Below are 19,573 nucleotides of genomic sequence, written 5' to 3'. Positions count from 1 at the left end.
CATTTGCTGCTGCGTCCTTTTAAGGACGACATCTCGCTCGAGACGCCCTCGTGCCAAAAGCCAAAAAGGACAACATTCCGGCGTTACGAAGTAGGGCCCGCAGCGTTGTTACGGGCAAGCAAGTACACTGCAGACAATGACTTTAGCGTTTCTTGGGCGCGGAGTGCGCATCAATGTAAACATGCGAAGCTGTAAGTCGCGCAGCCTGCTCTGTTCGCTACTCGCTCCATTTGTTTCCATTTACTCTTCTTGCAAGGTAGCGTTCGTGGCGTAATGTGCATTAGCGCAAAAAGAATGGTTCCTGCCCATTCACTTGTGCGCGGTGAAAGCGACGAAGTGAGAAAATACAAGCGTCGTATATACGTGTTCTCCATATAGTTGCGAAAGCATGGCGTCTGCTCCTTTTCAGATAAACACTGCGTTTTGTGTTCCTTATTATGGCCCTACTTCCCTGACGCTGTAATGTGAAAATGGCTCAAAAGAGGGCAAGCTGTTGCGGGTTTATAGCTACGCCTGGGCAACGTGACCAAACACGGAGAAAATAGAGTAGACACGCACTGCACTCATAAACGGAAACTTTTTTTTTTACTTTCATTCTTTCGCTGTCGCTTGGCTTTGCCAGTCCACCTCATAAATACCCTTCGTATGCAAGTTAAGCAAGTTGCATACTCCGACAGCGAAGTGCAGTGCAGTGCAAGTGCTGGATGCTCTTAATCCAGTGCTTGCAAACCCCATGGCTCATCCCAGATGTCTTCAACGCCTATCACCAGCTATGGGACTTTAGGGTCACGGTGCTTCGCTGCACACACACAGGGCTCACTGTGTGTGTGCAGTGTAGGGTAGCAAACCGGAGGCTCGCCTGGTTGACCTCCTTGCTATATGTCTCTCTCTGAACTATATGCTTTTTTGTCTGATATATAAGCGTTGCCCTTAAAACAAATTTGGTTGTGGATACAGCGTATGTGTATTATTTTGTCGGTGTTACGTCGCGCTGTCCAGGCGTCTCCGCCTTCCTAACGAGTCACGATAAAGTCAAAGAAAGAAGAAGTGGTTGAGCTTGAATCGGCATGCATCCGTCTAGATTTTGATTACTTCCCCTATCCATTCCCTTATCACTGCGTGGTGCGCGTTGTCTGCTTGACGCTTCCTGATTTCTTGTTTCTCTTGGAAAACGAAAACAAACAAACCGCAAAATTCTTGAACTGAGCATTATAGGCAAATGTTTTTACGTGAGCCAGTTCCACACCGTCGTCGCGCGGTTATTTGCTACATAAAGAAAGAGAGAAAGGAATTTGCTTATGAAATGGCAGAGAGTTGATACCTATAGCCTGCCACCCTGTGCCGGCTAGAAGGGAAAGGGGAAGAAAAAGACGGTTACGGGCGTTGAAAATGTGGACTGAGGGCGTGCCTATAACATATGGTAAGGGAGCCTTCAAAGCTGTGAATCAAGCCACCAAGTCATGCTCTGCAACTTGATTTTCAGTCCTGTCGGGGCCCAACTTATACGCCTTCAGTTAGCAGCCTATTCGGACAGAGAGTCAGCAAACTTCTGTCATTCACACGCATACTGAGGCCGAGCATAAAATAATGTAGGCCTAAGTGCGAGAATTTGGCAAAATCCCGCAAATATTGGATTGATTTGCTGCTTAAACGTGACTGTTATGGTAACGTCCGTGGCCTCGCAACACTGTTACATCTGATCGGAGCGAAGGAATGCGCTATGTAGAGTATACGACATGCAGCTTTCCTTGCTTTCGATCTGTCCTCGGTTAGTAGCAGCGCTATACAGGACCGCGACATTGCGTCATGCTTGCTTCGCAGTGATGCTGTCTTGTGAAACGCGCAGGGCAAAGGAATGGAGACGACGTATTTCCTACTGGGCGAAGACCCGCCACCTACACGGATGCTGGAGCCTGGGCCAAAGATTAGGTGTGGCCAAGCTGGACAGCGGCAAGGTTCCTGAGAAACAACCCCCGTGGTGGCGTGTTTGTAGACATGAACTGGATACGCAACATTCTTATTGTTCATCTCCAACTCTTCGAGATACTTCCGGACTTCCAGAGCTGTGCATCATATTTTTGTTTTTCTGCGCACTTTTTCTGACCCGTGCCCGCGCGCCAACGCTCTATTGCGTCAGCGACGGCATCAGCACTTCCACCATGTCGATAGTGAAGAACAATCCCAATATGCGCCGCCTGTAAGTTCGGGCGATGGAGGTGAGTACCTCGATACAAGAGAGGAAATGAAATATTGTCTCTTACCCTCCTGGCTGGACTCTGATTTATTATTTGCATGCGAGGGCATACGGTGACGTATATTCTCTCACTTATCCACTAACACACATACGAAAAGGCCGAGAAACGAGAACTTGCCATCTTGGAAACGTCTTCCATGTAACGAATCTAGTGTTTTCGAACAAGAAACAAGCCACACTTGCGGGGACAAGTTCAAACCATTTCGCACGAGCGAGAGAAACTCGAAGCCATACTGAGGTGCAGAGTCACAGACATGAGACCAGTTCTACTGCCTCAAATGTCGTGACGAAGCACGCTGGGATGTAACGCTACAACGCAATTCCGACGTGCCTGGCCCCTTAATAAAGACCGTTACGGAAGTTGTTACCAGCACCCCCTGTCATGCCAGAAAGACTTAGCCGAGGATAATTGCTTGTGTATACATGAATTATGAAGTGCTTGAATTAGAGCAAAACATACGGACCAGGGATTGCGCGATAGAGCTGAGTAACTTGAAATTGAGGACTGCAGTTCGAACTTGGCATTGCGAACTTCCGTGTGATTTAGTAAAAAAACTTTAGGCATGAAAATGACCAACAAATTTAGTTTTTTTTTTTCGGCAGAACCATACAGCTTACAGCGGTTGTGCTTTTTTTTGTGAAACAGAATGAGACGTTGGTTTTTTGGTCTTAAGGACTTAAATAAACACGGAGGCTACACTACACGTAACCATGTATTTAAAAAAATCCTCCTATTCAGTTTAAGAGCTACAGGACAATCATCGTCATCATGCCACCACCCCAAGAATAAACGACGAAACATGGACGCCAAACAAATAAAAAAGAGTTGCAGGAACATAGAGATTCAATTTCATTAACAGTGGTCTAATCGGGGAAGTATCAGCTTTACCCGCCTTTATACTATCCGAAACCGCTGGCTAAGGTTAAACATTGGGCCAGTTCGTGCTGCATAATGAAATTTTTTTCCAGCACATTAGACACGGACAACAGAATGAAGGCACGCACACAACAGTGAGTGGTTATCTTGTTGTCCATGTCTAATGCACTGAAACAACACTGGTCGAGACCGTTGCGCATAAAATTGCTCAATATTTCCGTTCCTGACTGAATGCCTATTCATGCCATATTAATAGTTATATTCGAGGTTCTAGAGTTTAAGTAACCTTTGCAGCTAATAATATACACGGATAAAGGTGCCAGCTTACTCGCTGTGCCGGAACTTCGCTCGTCTAACTCTAAAGACGTGCTCCCTCGGTGTGCTACGCATCCAGATGACATCCCCCACTTATTCAAATCTGAGCCGACGACCTCTCGCAAAATTCCGTAGACGAAATTCAGCTCTGGACCTATAGATACGACGACAGTTTCGCGAAATCAAATTATGTCCGCCGCGCTGCACTCAAGGCTCGCTACTTCAGATGGAAAAGCCTGAAATAATTCGTAGAGGACAAAACCTAAAAATAAACAGACACATCCCTCCCACTTATTGAAAGTATGTATTTAAGTTCAAATTATCTGTCCGCGTACGCCATTACTACTGAACACCTGCAGCGCCACTGCATCGATCTTTCATCGTCAGTATTTCGCTAAAAACCACCGGTGCTGGACTGGGCAGTAGCCGTGTAAGAAAACCTTCCGCTGTGAGTGCGCTTCTTCACACACCACTTTCAACCTAACCAAAATGGCGGACCTCCGACAAGAATCGTAATTAAGGTTAGCCGCACCATCCAAGCTTTCAAAATACGTCTCTCAGCTTTCAACAGTGCTGTACTAGCAGGAACGCAGCAAGAAAGATGTGGGGAAAAGTCTGCTAATGTAATTTCGCGTATGGTCCATTCGATCCTGCAATTTCAGAAATGGTTTCCAATCTACGCCGTGAAGTTGGTCGGACAGCGAAACTGTAAACGACAACTAGAACGATTACCCATTGCATTATAGGTTGAAATTATTGAAGTGGCGACATTCACATGCACTTTACCTAATTTTTAGCCTGAGACGTTTCGACGGCCTGCGACATGGCTTGCGCTGCTACTTTGTGCACCTGCAAAGACTGGACCAGAGGGAAGAGAAATGTGCGCTGCTCTTCAGGAGTCCTCATTGTAGTACGTGGCCTTCTCATAGCACTGTTACAACACAAATCAGTTAATAGGCGGGACCTTCTTTTACGTACGAAACTGCCGTTACGTCATTCCCTGATTCGTATGCTACCGTCACTGCAGCAGCTTGCGCAACAGTAACCTTTACCTGGGAGCGCTACGTGCTTCGCATTGCATGTAGGCGCACCAGCGCCTTATCACCAATTATGTGCTTCGGATGATTGTTTTGAGCATGTTATGTATAGAAACTGTTACATGCGTGATTCCATAGAATGTGTGCACTGTTCGCTTCACTTTGTTCAATGCATGTGCATAGATCTGCCTTATGAGGGTATGAGTCATTGATGATGATAGTTTTCTGTCGATGTTACGCCACGAGGAAATCCGGGGATCCTAGCCATAGATAGCTTCGCTGTAATATTTGAGAATAGCGTTTCCCCTGTCACGTTTTAATTACCATTTAATGTCGACTCTCGATCTTATCTCTTCTCTAAAGCTTCACGAAGAAAAGAAAAAGGAGAATGTTTCTGTACACTTCGCGCTGCTTCGTTCAAAGTGTGGCTTGCTGTGAACGTCGTTTTCGTTACTTAGTGAAAAATACATTTGCAAACTGTCCTGTTTTCCTGGCGAAGTAAAAACGGGACGCACTCATTCCGAAAAAAAAAGAAGGCTTTTTGCCTACTTCGAAGCCAACCAGATCATCTAACTGGTTAACTCCTGCTCGCGAAAGGGCCACTGTGGTTGCATCTTGAAAGAGGGTGTCCCATTACTGCCCTGAACAGTGTCACTGCACACTGTTAAGTGCCACTGTACCGCTGCCGCAGTGTAAACACCGAGCTGACTCACGTAACCCATTCTCGCTTTTAGCATGACCATCAGTATAATACGACCACAAAGAAAGAAGACACGTGCTCGGGCCCCGGTGCAGGTGACGCGAAGTGTAAGCACAAACAGGCCTCGCGCGTGTAGTTAACTCAAGGTAATCCTGTTTGCACCGAGCACGCGTGCGGCGGCCCTTTTCGGCAAATGAGCCGCCTCTCGAAAAGGGGTCGCACATCGCGTCGCGGCCTTTTAAGTTGTCCTGAGACCTTCTCGGGCATCGAGGGAAAGCTGTTGCCTCTTTCATTTCATTTTTTTTCCTGCGTCATGAACTGTATGAGAGTGCAGCATGGTGCCCTTGCTGCTTGCGCGTCCGGGCGGAGTTAACTCCGTTTGGAGACTGGAGAGCTGTTGGTTTTGCGTGCGATGTTCGACGCACCACAGGGGAAAAAATCCCTGTGGTGAAACCTTTCGTCCACCGCTCTTCATTTTACACCGACAGTTTTCAGGGCGTCTGTGCGGTCCAGTGGTGAAGGAGAGGAGAGAAACGTCACAGTTTCTCCAGAAAGGCTAAGCATAGATTGCGATAGTAAATTAGTAGACAGCTATACGAAGTAGTTCGATCGTCCGTATAAACTTGCAAACATTCCATGACTAACTGAATTAACAGGCACATGCAAACGAACACATCACACTCGTTGTCAAAACGCTGGAGTGAGAAAGCGTGGTGGCAGCAGCGAGAGAATTGACCTTCGTGCTGCCTCTCGTTTCAACGCGAACTAAGCGGCGAGAACAGAGCACACAGGAAGCTATTAGCCCTCGGTGTACCTAGACTCAGCACTCATCGCTTCCAAGATAGGGCCCTGGTGGCTGCGCGTGGCCGCGCCATACGCCCCCCGGTGCCTTGCGCGCGAAAGTGAGCCACCATCGTCGGCTAACCCTCGCACGCATTATAATTGCTATCGCAATAAAAAGGATTTGCCGAGAGAGAGAGGTAGGCCAGTGTAAGTACCGGCTGGCTACTCTGTGCTGGGGAAAGGTAACAGAAGGAACAAAAAAAAAACAAAGTGAGAAAAAATGCACGTAATAACGCGATACAACGCACTGCAGCTTTCAAAGTCGGTCATACAATTCCTTAAGAACCGGATCAGAGTATGCTGGCTACTCTGTGCTGGGGAAAGGTGATAGAAGGAATTAAAAAAAACAAAGGGAGAAAAAATGCATGTAATAACGCCATACAACGCAGTGCAGCTTTCAAAGTCGGTCGTACAATTCCTTAAGAACCTGATCAGAGTATTTAAGGCCTTGAGGGCCGAAACCCGTCTGGACCAGCGTCATAGAACTTCTTCCGTCAAGGGGCGATTATCTAGTTTTTCAAGCACGGTCCCGAGCACTTTTCTTGCCACACTGTAACGGCGGAGTCACAGAGGAGGTGCTTGATCATCTTCTCACTGGCACAGTTGTCGACCATTCCATTACGGAAGGAATAGGCATTCTGGAATGCCACGTTGAGCCACAGGTGGCAAGGAAGTGTTGCTTCCGCTCGTGGTATCCCTGGCAGAAGACGGAGTTGCAGAGGTGGATCCAATCTGTGCAGACGTGCGTCGGTAAATTCACTCGTGTTTCACAGAGGCTGTGCAAGCTCGCGTGTGAGTGAGCGAAGCCTTGTCGCTGCATCTGTTCTCGACTGTGGTATTGGTATAAGTGGACACCGTCGTGCCGATCGGGCAGCGTCACGCGCACTTTTCGTTTCCAGAAGTTTCGCGGTAACTTTGTATCCACTGGTACATGATGTTGTGTCCCTTGTCGACTGTGTGAATGTGAAGTAGTCGAGTGTCTGCGACTAACTGCACGATAGGTCCCTGGTTGAACGGTTACAGCAGACACTAGCGAGCTGCCTTCTATTCGCAAAAGATGGACCATGACTGTGATGATTCGTGACCAATAAACGCCAGAGCAGCACGGATAGCTGCCAGTTCTGCAGCCATCGATGACGTTATGTGAGACGCTATGGTGCTCAAAGTGAACAGAACTGTTAGTGTACCTCCACTGTCCATTAACAAACGTAAACTCACGTAAACGTTCTTGCACGACGTGATGAGGCTAGTACGTTCACTATAGACAAATAAATGTGCCCAAACAATCTTGCAGTCTTCCTTTCTCGTTCTCTAAAGGACGCGTGTAAAGTGAATATTGCTTTCAGGCAATTCAGTACTTTACGCGATAACTTATATGTCCTAAATTAAGTTCTACTTAATTAAGAGGAAACACATCACTGACGTGTGAACACGATGACGCTGTTGGGTTTATGCAGTTTGTTCTTGCAGTGCAAGCGGCTCAACATTTATCAGCACTGCTGCTAAGGAAACAGATATGGCATTTCCTGGTGAAACCGACCTGTACACTCTAGCTTCAGTTTGTTCCTAGTGCCAGCACAGCTATTTGAGATCCGTGCGCGCATGCCTCAGTAGTTCTTGAGCAAGGCACACAAAACAAGCATAGAGAAAGAAGTTGAATTCCTATCTCTATGAAACAAGCGTCACAGACGTCCTTACGCGGTGTTTTACTTCAGGACTATTCTACGATGCGTCTTGCCTTCTCTAGGGTCCACATAAAACCAGCTTACCAAAGGACTGATTCCTAGTTCCAAGCGCATTTACGGGTGTGTCCTTCGTTATAGGTCATGCCCTGTTGTAAACTAAGACCACCTTGGCTAATCGCCAATGCATAGTTGATATTCACGTGTGCTGCTTTTAAAAGCGAACACGAAATTATTAAGCGTTCTTAATGTTCTTTCGAACAGCTGCTAAACTGCGCTTCACAGCACGATGCCACCTCACGGAAGAACAGTGGGGAATCAATCTCGATAACTAAGAAGAGCTGTGGTGATGCTGCACAACGTGTTGGATTATCAGCACGTTAACGTCACCCCCGTGCACGTCGATGATCATACGAAACCTTCATGTCAGGTGCAGGCCAAACAACTATAGCGGATCCCCCTTTCCACTCGCGGAAGAGTGATAAGCTTCGAGCAGTTCACGATCCTAAGCAAGTTCTTTCGTGCCTCCGCCGGGCCGCTCCGGTGGTCGAGTGGGTAAAGTGTTGAGCTCGCACTCGCGATGGCCGACGTTGGAATCCCAGTGCCTGCACTGCGGTGCGGTAACTAGGGGTGTGCGATCTTGTACGCGTTCCAAAATGGAACGGAGGCGGTCCGTTCCATCGAGCCGCACACGATTGGTCAATTTGATCGTCACGGTTGAAATTGACCAATCGTGCGCGGCTCACGGTTCAAATTGACCAATCATGTGCGGCTCGATGGAACGGACCGCCTCCGTTCCATTTTGGAACGTGTACAAGATCGCGCCCTAGGTTTCCAAACGAGGTCCTGTATACGCTCGGTCGCCGGAGTGTGGTGGACAAGGTGAGACGCTTTGTGCCTTTTAGGCGCATCGTCTCATCTCGCTGTCCCCTGGGCATCCAGTGGCGGGTGCCTGTCGCTGCGTTTTCGTTTTTCTTTGCCACCGTTTGTGGTGGGGGTAAAAGTTGATGCTTGTCGCAGCTCTGCTCATTGCGGTGGAATTTACCGCAACGGGTAGTTAGAGACCCCGATCGTCGTTGCCTGTGTGATTTACAGGGCTGCAACAGGCATCACTCACGAACCAGTGTTCGAAGAATCGCCTGAGGGAACGCACGACAGTCAGCACTTAGGTCACTTCAATTCGACGACCTGCCACAAATGCAACTAAATACTGCGCTTTGTTTTTAGTTAGGATGCAGCTGGCACACACAACTTTTATTATTCTTAATCGTGTATAAATACATGATTAATAAATACCCCAACGGGTAATGTGTCACACTGGAAGTTGTCGGTCTGGGGAGCGTTTTACCGCAATAAATTTTCAAATTCGTTTCTTGTTCTTAGAATTTAGATTTCGCGTTGCTACGCTGCTCTCGCGCGACAGTAGTGTCTAGGAGGCGAGCTGCACTGCCATCCTAGACACTACCCCCACCCGCCTTTTCGCCTCGACTGCAGTCAACGGCATCCGCAAGCAACGTTCATTCCCTGCCTTCTGCCATACCATCGCCGAGGCAGCGCGTCACGCTTACATCACAAGCCCCGTCTCTTTGGTTCTCTTCTCTTTTGGCTGTGTGGCAGACTTCCACTCACGTTCTGTTCATTTTAAGGCACTGCACGTGCGTCACAACTTATGTGTGGATGCCGCTTTACCGCGTTATAGGAAGCCTTTCACTTTGATTGATGGCTTCTATACACGCTGCCAAACTTGGAGTTTTCTACGAATAACGGCATCGCCTGCAACGCTTGAAGACTGCATGCACTTTCAGTTGCATCACAGCGTGAAGTTTTGAATAATGAAACGTCTGCACGAAGTACCATCAACATTGACCTCCCCTGCATCGTGCTTCGCAGACAGGTAAAAGCAAAGTGCAAACGTTAGTCAATTTGGCAGCACTGTCGCAACAGCAGCAAGGGTAAAATGTGTTGTGTGAGGGAAATGTGTTGTGCTGGCAGCTAGCGCGAGTGATAAGTCACCACATTATAGCGACTACATCTAACTGAAATGGTACGTTGCCAAAACGACCAGAACCCCTCTTAGAGCGACGTGCCCCGCTCTGAAAATTTCGATTGGCTCTGGCAGTGGTTACGCGTGCGCATGATCGCATTTCAATTTCACGTAGTAAAACCAGCATTAGCGACCGTCTTGTTGTACATGCCAACTCTGGTGCATTGGCCAACTATCAGACAATAAAAAGGCAATATGTATCGTTATTATTGATGTAAACATATATATATATATATATATATATATATATATATATATACCACAAAGAGAGAAAAAGAAGTGGGCGAGTATTGTCTCTTGAAGAGAGACCACGCCCACCCACTGGAACAAAATCCTTGAAGCAGCAGCGTATATGTATAGGTATGCAAAAGAAATATGGGAACCAAGAACAACAAAAGATAATGAAATAATATACAGCAATAACCAACAAGAACGGGCCGTCGTTGCACGATAAAGGCGTCGGTTTTGAAGGAAATCCTAAGTGACCGAGAAATCATTCCGGTCGCTTTGTCTAAGAACCGAGGCGCCCAGAGAAACGAGAACAGGAACAGCTTAAGTTGTGTTTCAAAGGTCAAAATATGGTAAAAGAAAATGATACGTCATTAAGGCTTCACCACAACACAAGCGTAGCGCGGAAAGCGCACGACCCACTTTGTGTGAATAGAAAGAGAGAGAGAGAGAGAGTGAAGGGATACGAGAAAGGCGGGTAGGTTAACGAGGCTGAACCTGGTCACACACCTGCAATGGGGAAGAAGGAAGGACTGACATTTAGTGCCAGTATGCGGCAGCATCGCCTTGCGAAGGAATACTTGAAGCTTCCGCGCTTGGCAGGGTAACCTCCTCGAGGGGCACATTAGGAGTTGTAAATCCGCGACCTCATTAGTTGGTGAAAGAGACGAAAATTCCCGCATCGTCGAGCGCACAAACCTAGTTGCCATGATGACGGCTTAAGATAGATCCACAATTCGTCAGCGCCTCGGCCAGTGAGTCCGTCGTTTTGTTAAGAAATAAGCCCTTATGAAAAGGTGCCCCCAAACCAATCGGATTAAGTGTAAGTGGAGAGACACTGATGATTTGGACTTTCGCAAAACCTGCAAGCCAGGGGACAGTGGAGCAGTGACGACCACTGCGAAATCTGCTGATGTGGTTTATTTGCGGAGAGATAAAGCTGCGGCACTGAATTCTCAAAAAAAAAATGAGTATTAAAAAAAATAAAGAGGAAGTCGAAGGATGTCACGTTTTGTTTCATTTTACGAGGCATTATTCGTAATAACCACGCTGCAGGAAGGTACGAAATTTCATTTTGTAATACAGCATTTAAAATCTGTTAAGATAGGAGGTTATGGCGTTACTTAGAAAAGTGTCGTCAAACCGGATCTTAAAGTAACTAACAAAGCAGGACGCCGCAGGCACTTCGCAAATTCTCACATTCAGTGGCTGAAAAAATGAAACTCACACAAGAACATGTTTGAAGAACGTGGACTCGACGTTAATGAAAACGAACACCATTCCTGATGGTGAAGTTAATGCGCGCAGGCCGAGTAAAAAAAAACACCATTCGTTATGACAGTGTCTTCTCGAAGGTGAGCAAGTGGTTTCTCTCTTGCCTTCGCTACCCTCCCCACGGGTATTCTTTTAACCGCTTCTCTCACGTGAACACAACGTCACGGTGGCGCTCTTTCCTTGTTTAAGAACACCAGCCCCTTCCGCTCTTCGGCTACACGCTGTTAACGCCGCACACGTAGGAGGAAGGAGAAAGAAAGGCAGGGAAGTTAACCAGAAAAACGTCCGGTTGGCTACCCTGCACCGGGGGAATTGGAAAGGGGAACGCAAAGATGACCAAAAATGTCAAACACGCTACATGAGGTCAAATAAGTTCATTGCTCACGATAGGCAACTGCGAGAACGAGGAAGAGTGGGCGCGCGGCAAAGGTACGTGTGCTTGCAGACGGATTGTAAAGGACGTTGCTCATATATGCACCAATCGACAGCTTGTAGGCTAGTGACGTCACCTGCATTACTTTGTTGGCGTCCCATGTGAAGAAGGGACGGGAAAAGCCTTGACAGGAGCACGCGACTCTTTGTTTTTAGTTATGGGGAACGTTTAGGGGCCGTCTAATGTCCAGGACACCCTGTATAAAGGGTTTTACAGGGTTTTGTTATACAGTTCTTTTTTTTTTGAACCATGTATAACAATTACTTGTGTAATACCCCCTGCAAGGGAGTGAATATTGCCACGTGCGCTGCCTACGTGACAATATAGTAACACAAAATAAGCTTATCTGAAGTGAACTCTTCATCCAAGATATGGCTGTTTTTTTTTCCGATGAAGAGAAAACAATTATACACATAGAGGTAAGTATGACCATCCTAATGACAGGATATTTAAAAATAGCGGAGGAAGGTCTGCTCCTTGAGGAACTCGAAGAGGCGCTAAGCAAGCTACTACTTAAAATTCTGAATTCCATAACTCGGGAAATGGTCCTTGCATGCCATATCAACCAGCGTTTTTTTGAACGTCCCAGATATAGCGGAAGAAATACCACATGTTTGTTCTAGTTGAAAATTCGTTCTAGACGTTCATTTTTAATTCAAAACATTTTCTAGCATTGTTGCAACAATTCATTTTACTGCCCATAAGCATTTCTTTTTCAAAGGCATAGTGTATGATCTAGTCATACAAGTGATGTGTGTGGCAACACAAAGTCGCTGCCAAAATAGCCAATTTTTGAAACATTTTTAATACTTCGAGTGCTTTTGGCGCCGGCAAAATCGAGTAAAATTTCAAAACCAGAAGGCAGAAAACCCAGAAGACACAAAATAAATATAGAATGGTAGTCCGGTTGATATAGTATATAGCGAAAAATATTTGTAGAGCTATCTAATGATATATCACATATTTTTAGGCTGACCTCCAAAGCAACTTTTTTGACCTTGAAAACGAAACTATTCGCAAAAATAATTGAACTTTCACACCTTCAAATATCTTTTGATGATACTATGTCAACCTGGCTACCACTCTATATTTAATTAGTGCCTTCGGGACTGTTTCTTGAGAGTACTGTGTTCCGAACAAAAATTTCACACTTTGAAATTTTACTCGCTTTTGCTGGTGCCAAAAGTACTCGAAGTACGCAAATATTTCAAAATTTGGCTATTTTGGCAGTCACATCCTTTCATTGTCTTGCCATACACACCATTTGAATGTCAGGATCATACAACTTGCCTTTGAAAAAAAAAATGTTGATTGGTGCTTTCTAGTTCAGCTGGACAAGAACAATAAATGTTCGCCAAAATGCTAGAGAATTTTTGGCAAGAAAAATAAACATAGGATAATGAGTTTCTAACTTCAACAAACATGTGGAACTTCTACCTATCTATCTATGTAGCCACCTACATCTTGATGCGCTCATGGTGGTTTCGTTAACTTGGTATGTACCAAAATTGGCATAGTATGACAAGGGTACATTACGAACATAACGGATAGGTCAGGACATGAATGTCACGACATGTGTGTCCTGTAGGTCACAAAACAGCCGCCTACGTCTTGGTGCTCTCATGGGTAAAAAAAAAACAAGTGGCAAAGAATCGAGAAATAATGATGGTAATGGGTGCAAGTATGGTTATGATAGTAACTATAAGGATATTAAAATACAATTATGACTCAATAATGACCATGACTCAGCAAAAAATATCAATGACTCAGCGAAAAAAGATTAACACTCACACACCACTGGAATGGTTTCGGATGTGGGCACTAAGTGAAAAAAAACACTAAAGTAGGGGGATAGGGGCGATATTCAGTAAGAGTCTACCTAGTGGACTGTCCATTTCGGCTGTCACCGATTGGCTGCTGCTTGATGTGCAGGAAGGCGCCAGCCAGTCTCCTTCCTGCGCATCAAGCAGCAGCCAATCAGCGACAGCCGAAATGGACAGTCCACTAGGTAGACTCTTACAGAATACCGCCCTAGAAGTCATAGCCATGAGCATGACTCAGCGAAAAAAGATTAACACTCAGAAACCATTCTGGGTTCGGCCATGGGTACTAAGTGAAGGAAACACTAAAGGAAGATGGCAGAAGTCATACCCATGAACATGACTTAGCGAAAAATGATTAACACTCAAAAACCACCGGAAGGGTTCGGACGTGGGCACTAAGTGAAGGAAACACTGAAGGATGATGGTAAAAGACATAGTCATGCGCATGACTTAGCGAAATAAGATTAACACTCAAAACCACTGAAAGGGATTCAGACATAAATGATAGTCCATGACATGAATGTCATGCGTGTCATTTAGGTCATGAAACAGCCGTCTACGCCTTGGTGCTCTCATGGTCATTTCGTTAACTTGGTAGGCCGCCCGCACACTGCTTCGCATAACATCGATTCCTACAGGGCGTGGGATCTGCAGGCTTTTTTTTTTAACTGGATCTTGTGACGGCCGAAAAAACGCTGGTTGATTTGGCATGGAGACGCGAAAGTTATATTTTACATTATTATACTCGTGAAAGTTAAATTTTACCCCTGATTCAGTAAGATGACATGTTCAACGCTATTCTAAGCTCTTAAAACATCAAAAGGGACTAATGCGGCATTCTGCCTTTGAGGCCGCGCTATATGTTTCATGGTAAATGTGATCTTGTCACATTAAACCCCCAGGCCTGAAGCCAATTTGATTGGGGCTCAGCAGTGCCCCCTCAATAAAGTTCATAATGCGGATGTGTAATACATTCCGTTGTAATGTGTTTGAAGTTAAGGTATATGACTTGTTTTCGCCCGCTTTCTTAAGCAGTGATCCAGCGGAAGCCATGCACTTAAATTATGACAGAATAAATGACAATATACCCGAGACCATTTCGCCATTTCTTAATTAATCTTTATGCCAAAAGGCACGCTGTCACAGTAAAAAAATTAATTATTAATTAGGATCTTTGACATTTCCGAAGTGAGGCTGCGGTACAGGGGTCTGGAGCCGCCATTAGGAGTCTTAAGACAACTATAACAACGGAATCTCAATCTGAAAGAGACGAAAATAAAGGAAGAGACGAATTTCACAAGAAACGCTGCCCTCCAACCCTTTATAAATTACTTCCAGCAAATCCATCATTCCATGGGGTGTCAAAACTACACAGTCAAGATTTTCTTACGGGAAAGAAAGCCGGAAGACAGCAGGTTTGTTATTTGTCTATGTGGCCACGTCACCCTAAATGCGGCACCCCTACTCCCCCCCCCCCCCAAAAAAAAATAACAACCCACAAAAAAAAACCTGCTAGGCTGCTATGTATAGGCGGCGTCATTGAGATGAATAGAGAGAGAGACTAACAAGCTGCTACACTATGTTAAAACCTCGCTAAAAGCTTGCATTGTGGAAGCACTGCCGCGCACTACGTGATCCAAGCATGCAGCCGTTACCGAAGTCAAATTACCGACCTCAGCCAATAACTGAGGTCGAAGATGTTTTTATTCAACATCCTTAGAAAATAGTGGTTAAAAAAACTATGTCAATGTTTGACATGAATGCTTCGATTGCTGACTGAAATATGATTGCTATTCTTAAAGTCATCATCATGTCCTCTAATACATATCGTTAGGTGCAGAAACAGTACACTAAACAGGCGTGATGGAGAAGAAGCCAGCGAGGGAGCTTCATCGAATGACAAATAATGAAATTAAAACAGAAAAGATTTACCACAATTAAAAGGGCAGCGCACTGCTGTTCCAAGCTAGGTCAGGATTTCTGAGAAGACGGTGTTACAGGAGAAATTTTGTCGACGGGAACTATGCATGCGTAGCCTGGAGAAATAGCCCAAGAACCAAAAGAAATAGTTTGTTAGCACGTCACAGTATCTATACAGGGGTAAATGAATGCGTAATTGTTACCGTGCCCGGTGGCTTTAAGAACAATAGAGGTAAGGCTAATGAATCTGCGGTGGAGGATAGTAAAAGACGGCGGAAGTAGTGTTAGCGTGTAGACAATGAACACACCAAATAAAAAAGACATTATACTGCTTAGAGAAACTAACTTCTTCCAGCTACGTTGGCTTGTTAATGTGAACCACGGATGCTAAAGCGTGTTGATACGCGCAACAGAAAAATACAAATAACGAACTTGGTGCTGGTTCTACGCGGATGCTCATAACAACGACTCATTCTCGAACGCCGCTCTCCTTTGTCTGAATTGATGCGAGCGGACGCCGGGGTCTAACAAAGAAAATATAAAAAAAAAAGAATCCGCCTCCATTCCACATTGTAAAAGTGAATGTACAGCGAATCTTGCCATTTGCCAACGTTAGACAAGCATCACCACCACAACGACGTATGTCGCGCGCGCACGCACGTGCGCGGAATTGCAGCATACATGGTCATTCCTCTGGACCCTCCGCCAAGCGCAAGTGCCTTACCGAACTAATTCAATTTTTCTAAGTAAATTGCGTCAGAGAATTCGTAAAGTACGACTTACACAAAAGCTGCAGACATAATCGCGTCGGATTGTAATTCAAATATACGAGAAAAACATATTTCGTCTACGCGGGAACTCAAGGACAAAGCCTTTTTGCAGCTGCCTTGAGGTATGTCTGTGTGGCCGCGGCCGCTAGGGGGAGGTACGGTTTTTGGACAGTGTTTGCCATAGTATCGCTTACGGTCGCAACACACGCTGTGCGACAGATGCAATGGCCAGAGCGCCCCCGCATCAAGGACGGATACATTGTATGCACACTTACATCACGCGCGCACGCACGTGTGCGGAAGTGCAGCATACATCCTCATTCTCCTAGGCCCTCCACCAAGTGTAAGTGCGTTATTGAACTAATTGAATTGCTCAAAGTAAATTGCGTCAGAAAATTCATAGAGTACGACTTGCACGCATAGCTTCGGATTGTAAATCGAATATCTGAGAATAACGGCAACGTCAGGTGATGACATTGCCTGATGACGTAATACGAAGACGTCATCACCTCAAACGTGGCATCACGCGATGACGTCTTCACCGAGTGATGCCTCTTGGAGAAGCGGCACACAGCGTTTCCCGCTTCTTTGCACCGCCCCCGGGATCGGACCACAATTTTGTGTGAGCACCGCGCACGCGGACACGAAAAGTCCCGACCAACTAGAGGATAACAGCTTCTCTGTAAAAGAGGGAAAATTACTTTTTAACTCTTTGCAGAAGCAATCGAGGCTGCTGAGCACGAGGTCGCGGGATCGAATCCCGGCCACGGCGGCCGCATTTCGATGGGGGTGAAATGCGAAAACACCCGTGTACTTAGTTTTAGGTGCACGTTAAAGAACCCCAGGTGGTCCAAATTTCCAGAGTCCCCCACTACGGCGTGCCTCCTAATCAGATGGCGGTTTTGGCACGTAAAACCCCATAATTTATTTTTAGAAGCAATTGAACGCCTTTGCGAAATCATAACATTGAGGCTTCTATTGCATATCACCGGAAAACTTAAAAATATTAATAATAATGCAAGCAACTTGGGATTGAATATAGTTCCCGAAAGAGAGCACATATTTTATAGAACCCGGTTATTAGGCATAAAATCTAATCGCCCCCTCTCGCGATCTCCATTGTGAACAAGGGACACGTGGCGACCCCTAAACGTCAATTTATGTTTTATTTTCGTTCAAACCTTATACCAGAACCTCAAAAGGCACCGAAATGTGAGCGTCATTCGTAGCATAGTGAGTAGTGGCAGCAGGAGAACAGCCGACGTCTCTACACATACATTTATAATAAGCAAAATTTTTAAGTAGAGATCTGTACCCGAGGAGGAGTAGCAGTGCTGGTTACCGCGGGCAGACCGATCCCTGCAAAAGCTTCTGGTAATTCCTCCGCCCGAGCGCAACTTATCAAGCGCGGTAGAGTCTGTCGCCCGCCACAACCCGAAACAGACAAAACTAATAGAGAGGGTGGAGTTGAGCCAGGATGAGCATTATTTATTCCACGTGGCCCTGACATCCCACCCATGCACCGCTAGGCATTTACTCTCCAGCTCTGCATCACGGAGGAAATTGAGGAGCCGAAGCACCTGAAACCCTGTCCTAAATATTCATTGGCCGCGCGAGAAGAAACTGGTACTTGCGCTTGAGTTTACAGGGCCGGTATTTTGTAGCGATGCCTTTCCGGTAATAATGCCTTTTCGCGCTTATCGCGCTTTGTCAGTGGTCGGAGCGACGGTGCGCTGGCGTTATCAACGGGATCAGCCGGCCGTGAGCGGTGGATGATAAGACTAGAGCAGAATAAGTCATAATTCCGCGCTACAAAATCGCGGCCCAGGTCTCTTTGGGCCTCAAGAAGCCACATTTAGGGGAAAAAAAGCGTGGAATTTAATAGAAGTATTAAATTCCGAACATATATGTCAAGTGGTAGTGACGGTCATTAACACAGTATCAAAACAGCGAATGGCGAAACTAACTCTTTTATTGGGCGCACCTGAGCGCAAAAAAACAGGCTACACTCAAAGCACGACGACAGCGGCGAACACAGTCGGCGATCGTTGACAATCTGATCTGCCAGTCAAGCGCGTCGGCTTTTATACATTAGTCATCGAAGCTTCCAGAGTAATCGCTGGTGCCCGCGTGTCTTCCAGAAAGTACTACACAATTCGCGTCACGCATAGAATCAGATTACACAAGCTTCGGTGGCAAGAGACAACGGATAGAACCATCGATAACATTATAGTTCCAATCATGCACGCGCGTCTTGCGCTGAGCGATAACCTTAAGTTGTTAGTGGGTTAAATGCACTCCTCGAGAAAAGGATAAATAAGTACACTTCTCAAGGTATAGATCATGAATCCCATCAATCTCATAAGCGACTCTCGAATGGATATGTTCCTAGGCCTTATAAAACGGGACTGAAAATGTAGGCCCTGTCAAATAAAACCATTTCCAAAGATATAAATAACACGTTCACTTGTAGCCATGTGCGTATATCCACGTAGTTGGAACAAAATAGGCATTCGCAATTAAATATATAGCTGTACATATATAGAAGAAAGGCAACAAGGCTTAAAGATATCACCAGAATCTCACAGACGAGGTCATAAGCTGCAATGCTCTCATCGCATTGTGGCAAGATTTGATTGAAACAAGCGCTCTTACGAGCGCTTGTTTGAAATACCGATCTGTAGTCGAAAAGGGCAGACGCTTATGTAAACATATTGTTTTTATTTTTGCTCGAGCGAGCAAAGGTTTAAATAAGATGGTTATATTATAAAAGTTGAATAAAAATAGGAGTCCATATCCTTGGGTATTGTAACTATAAGACAGTTCCACTAACGCGCTCTCAAAGTTGCCTCAATGTTGAAGAGAAAACTACATTCTTCTGAATGCTAAATTCTTCATTATTTTCGTTCGCTGCAACTTTTTGTAGATTTTGAACGAAGAGAAGCAGACGAAGAAATGTCCAAGTCCAACCTTGCAAATCGATCAGGACAAAAGGGAGGATCTGGGGGCTCACACCTGTTGTCAGTAACATTCCCGTTATTGTCACTGGTAGCGTCTGTAATTGAGTGGAGCTTTGAAGACAGGAGATGCTGAAGCTACCTATCCCGCATGAGCTTGAGAACAGACGGAGAAAGACAATAAGATAGGATCGCGACTGAATGCTGCACAGCCTTTGTCATCGCTTTTTTTATGCGAAACATCTAGCTGCCGGTGCAACGATGACGAGGTGCGCCAGTAGCTAATAGCGTACGTACTTGTCCCAAATCGAACGCTTTGTTCTGCCACTCATTTCACCATTTCAACTGTGACGCGTTTATAAAAATCCTATCAGGTGAACTGGAGCACTAGACGCGCGGGAAGACAAAGCGCATG

The 19,573-nt window shown here is 45.7% G+C and overlaps 1 protein-coding gene across 3 annotated transcripts in view; it reads left to right on the top strand.

Annotated features, from left to right (window-relative positions):
- Positions 1 to 2,253, top strand: part of LOC119455580 (atrial natriuretic peptide receptor 1) — a 302,037-nt gene extending 299,784 nt beyond the window's left edge. For all 3 annotated transcript variants that reach the window (XM_037716981.2, XM_037716982.2, XM_049668881.1), the window contains one exon: positions 1,847 to 2,253. In XM_037716981.2, coding sequence (XP_037572909.1) covers positions 1,847 to 1,963 — 117 coding nt within the window. In that variant the 3' untranslated portion in view covers positions 1,964 to 2,253. The remainder of the gene's footprint in view (positions 1 to 1,846) is intronic.
- The last annotated feature ends 17,320 nt before the right edge of the window (positions 2,254 to 19,573 follow it).

This window comes from Dermacentor silvarum, chromosome 6, assembly GCF_013339745.2.
Source record: "Dermacentor silvarum isolate Dsil-2018 chromosome 6, BIME_Dsil_1.4, whole genome shotgun sequence".
Taxonomy (NCBI): Eukaryota; Metazoa; Arthropoda; class Arachnida; order Ixodida; family Ixodidae; genus Dermacentor; species Dermacentor silvarum.
Note: the sequence above shows the minus strand (reverse complement) of the source record. Positions and strands in the feature narration are given on the sequence as shown.